We start from the raw sequence: 3,415 nt of genomic DNA on the forward strand, positions 1-3,415 counted from the left end.
GCCATGCGACCACATAAATCAATTGACATGGTGTCAATAATAATTTGATTAATTATTTGAAAATTAAATCCTACGACGAATTGGATGCGGCCACGTCGAGTAAAATGGACGCGTACAATTAACTAATTGAAACTATCCACGTCAGTGACTTGCCACGTGGAAACATAACATTGGACTTGGACACGTCGAGTCGAATGGCAACATATTTTCGATAAACAGTCAAATCTGTTATTGGAAGCGATCTCGATCGAGCTCCGACGTCGTTTAGAGGATCCAACCGTGGCTCCCTCCGGCCAACAGAACCTCACTCGCAGGAAACCCGCGGCAACGTCCTCCGTTACGGATACGACCAGAATAGTATACAGAGAGTCCGCTAAACCGCCGTCTGATTCCGATAACCTGCCCTTTTGGCTGAGGTCTTGGTTTGTAGCACTGGTGCTGGCCATGGCTTGTTCGTTTTTTGCTCTGGCGATTTTCCTGTACTTCACGCTGGACTCCGACTACGTATCCGCTCCTGTTTCCGCTGCTTCCGAAGGGGTTCAGGTAAGTGATCGCGTTTTCGTGATAGATTTCGTGATAATGTCGACATAGGTGCGTAGGTTGTTTATAAATTACCTGCTCATGGAATGGTTAATTGTGGGATGATGTAGTTGGTTGATTGTCGGGACTTTGGGCATGAATTGGAGACGTGGAGTCGGAATTCCTCAGTTAAAATAATAGTAATATTAGATACTTAAAATTTTAAATGTACAACCTCAGTTCAATTTCAAATTTAGTTTTCCCATGTTCATTTTCTGCGATTTTCTCATCCTCCTCCTTTTATCTTGGGGATCCATTAAGAACTCAACTACTATACCAGCTAATTGGTTGACAATTTCCTCCCAAATTTATGGCTAGCATTTGTGCAATGCGTCGTTGATTGGATTCATAAAATGTATTTGATATTTGATCGGTTAGCGATATGTCTATTTTGGGTTTCTAGAGTTCTTTTCATGGCTTTGTGCATTTCTCAAACTGTTTGTAGATTACCTACGGTTCTGTCATAAAGCTTATGCACGAGAGAACAAAATTTCGGCTGCATTCTCATGATGTACCTTATGGGTCTGGTAGTGGGCAGCAATCTGTTACTGGTTTCCCCAATGTCGATGATTCTAACAGCTATTGGGTATGTTGCCTGCTATTCCATATAATTTAATATGTGTTTACCTATGTATCTGGTGTTTATTAATATTTATTCATGTTTTAATTGGAGTCGTTTTACTATGAAGATTGTGAGGCCTGCACCAGATTCCAATGCAAAACAAGGTGACACGATCAAAATTGGGAGCCTTTTAAGGCTGCAACACATGAGGACTAGGAAATGGTTGCACAGCCACTTGCACGCATCCCCCATATCCGGCAATTTAGAGGTCAGTACACATGTGTTTTCCTAAGATTTGTTCATAGTTGTTAAAAGCCCAAAAGGCTTGCACCTAACCTCAAGCAGTGATGCTCCTCATTTGGGCCTAGACTCAGGCCGAGGCTTAGCTTTTCAGTTTAGTACACGCCTTCACTGTAAAGCATGAGCCTTGGTGCGCTTTAAATGCTCAAGGCATCCCTTAAGTGGGCCTTAGCTGTTGGGACAGTGATTCTATTGTTAAATTCAACATCATAGTAATTTAAATTAATGTATAAGCTGATGAATCTTTGTTTTGTTGTTGATTAACAGGTGTGTAAATTACACATTATATGATATGCGGTGAAAATATTTCTAATATTTAGATTCTTGTTTATTATATGTAAGCACTCCTCACTTCAATAAGTCACATACTTCACATTCGCGTGCTTGCGCTCTATATTGTTTGCTAGAATTTGGAGCTCTGTAACCGCATGGCGTATCTTTTTTTCTCACTAGTGCTTGTGCATATTGTTGTAAAAAATGAAGCAGCCAATAATTATCTTATGCAATCTTCTTTGCATCTTGAATTTGAGTCTCATTACTTTGAGACTGGCTTAGTCATGGGATTTCTGTTATAAAGTTTGAATTTGTCATTTTTATTGTCCGAATCATGAAACTTTTTGCCAAGGATGGGTTAAAGCATACGACTTTGGAATAATTTGGTTTAAACAACAATCGAGAGATTCTCCCTTCTCATCTTATTATGAGTATCATCAAGAATCTCGTAGGCCATATTTATGATGTGTGCATAAAGGAAGAAATTCCGGCCGCTGAAGTTAGTGCATGTAGTGTGGCCCCATATCAATGCTGCTGTATGTGTGAACTCATACAGAAAAAGAACACATTACTGCCTTTTGAACTTATTGATGCAGAAAATGGTAGTATCCATTGTGCTGCCTAATCAAATTAATTACTAAGGACAGCAGGACAAAATCTGACCTTACAGGCAGTTTTGCTAGATAATCGTTTGCTCCTTCCTCAACTGGTAAAAGTATTTAGAGCCCCTTTTAATAGGATACTTTCTGCCAGTTTAATATTGTCAGATCTGGTTTTATATTTAAAAAAAAATGTTTATATGCATTGCCATAATATTATAGACTCATATAAGCAAAACATTCAGGTCAGCTGCTTTGGCACTGAGGGTGAGTCAGATACCGGCGATTACTGGAGGTGAGTTCTTTTTGTTATTAATCTCCATCATTTCATCATTTGGTGTTCTTTGTGAAACGTGCTGATCTTTTTGATTTTTTTTCTTTATTGTGGTTTAGTCTTGAAATCGAGGGAAGTGGGAAGACTTGGAGGCAAGATCAGAGAGTAAGAATTCGTCATGTAGACACCGGTGGATACCTGCACAGTCATGACAAGAAATATACCCGTATAGCTGGTGGTCAGCAAGAGGTAAGAATCAAATGGTTGCAATAATTTTCACCAGCCGGGTTTCCAGTCGAGGACCGCTGAATAAAGTTTCAAAGCAATCTACTTAACCCAGTATCTCTAATGTCGATTGAGTTGCATGCCATCTGCAGGTCTGTGGTGTCCGAGAGAAGCGTGCTGATAATGTTTGGTTAGCAGCAGAGGGCGTATATCTCCCAGTTATGGAAAGCAAGTGACATCGCGGAAAATGTATCACAATCTAATCATATTTTCCAAGATTTCTTTGAAGGGTTAGAACAATCATAAGATAACTCGTGTAATTTTGATATAGAGAAATTAATATTACTACGAATTCAACAAGTTCAGGTACCTCAGTAGTTTTCTCAGGTTTGGACTTGATCTTTTTTTACCAAAAAGTAGATCTTGAATTACTGCGTGACGGGTGTTGCACCAGGTGATCATCTCTTGAACAATGAAGTTTTTTTTTTTATAAATAAAATAAATAAGATGTATCATCTTATTTGCGTTTATGTGCATTTTTCTATAAAATAATGCCAGAGATCTTCATTCCTCTAAAAGTAATGGGGCACACATGATAGCTGC

At 39.0% G+C, this 3,415-nt stretch overlaps 1 protein-coding gene across 1 annotated transcript; it reads left to right on the forward strand.

Moving 5' to 3' along the window:
- Nucleotides 1-211: 211 nt before the first annotated feature.
- Nucleotides 212-3,172, forward strand: LOC142549320 (stromal cell-derived factor 2-like protein). Its single transcript, XM_075658207.1, has 6 exons — nt 212-543; nt 1,025-1,165; nt 1,269-1,409; nt 2,559-2,608; nt 2,707-2,836; nt 2,965-3,172. Exons 1-6 carry the CDS (start codon nt 445-447, stop codon nt 3,046-3,048), a joined length of 645 nt encoding a protein of 214 aa, XP_075514322.1. The 5' UTR covers nt 212-444; the 3' UTR covers nt 3,049-3,172.
- The last annotated feature ends 243 nt before the right edge of the window (nt 3,173-3,415 follow it).

This window comes from Primulina tabacum, chromosome 6, assembly GCF_025594145.1.
Source record: "Primulina tabacum isolate GXHZ01 chromosome 6, ASM2559414v2, whole genome shotgun sequence".
In the NCBI taxonomy this organism is placed as follows: Eukaryota; Viridiplantae; Streptophyta; class Magnoliopsida; order Lamiales; family Gesneriaceae; genus Primulina; species Primulina tabacum.

What these genes read in the sequence shown, in the direction of transcription:
- LOC142549320 (XM_075658207.1), top strand. Translation starts at nt 445, where the DNA reads ATGGCTTGTTCGTTTTTTGCTCTGGCGATTTTCCTGTACTTCACGCTG. An exon ending in CTGCTTCCGAAGGGGTTCAG is followed by an intron (nt 544 to 1,024) that starts GTAAGTGATCGC and finishes AACTGTTTGTAG; the next exon opens with ATTACCTACGGTTCTGTCAT. An exon ending in GATACCGGCGATTACTGGAG is followed by an intron (nt 2,609 to 2,706) that starts GTGAGTTCTTTT and finishes ATTGTGGTTTAG; the next exon opens with TCTTGAAATCGAGGGAAGTG.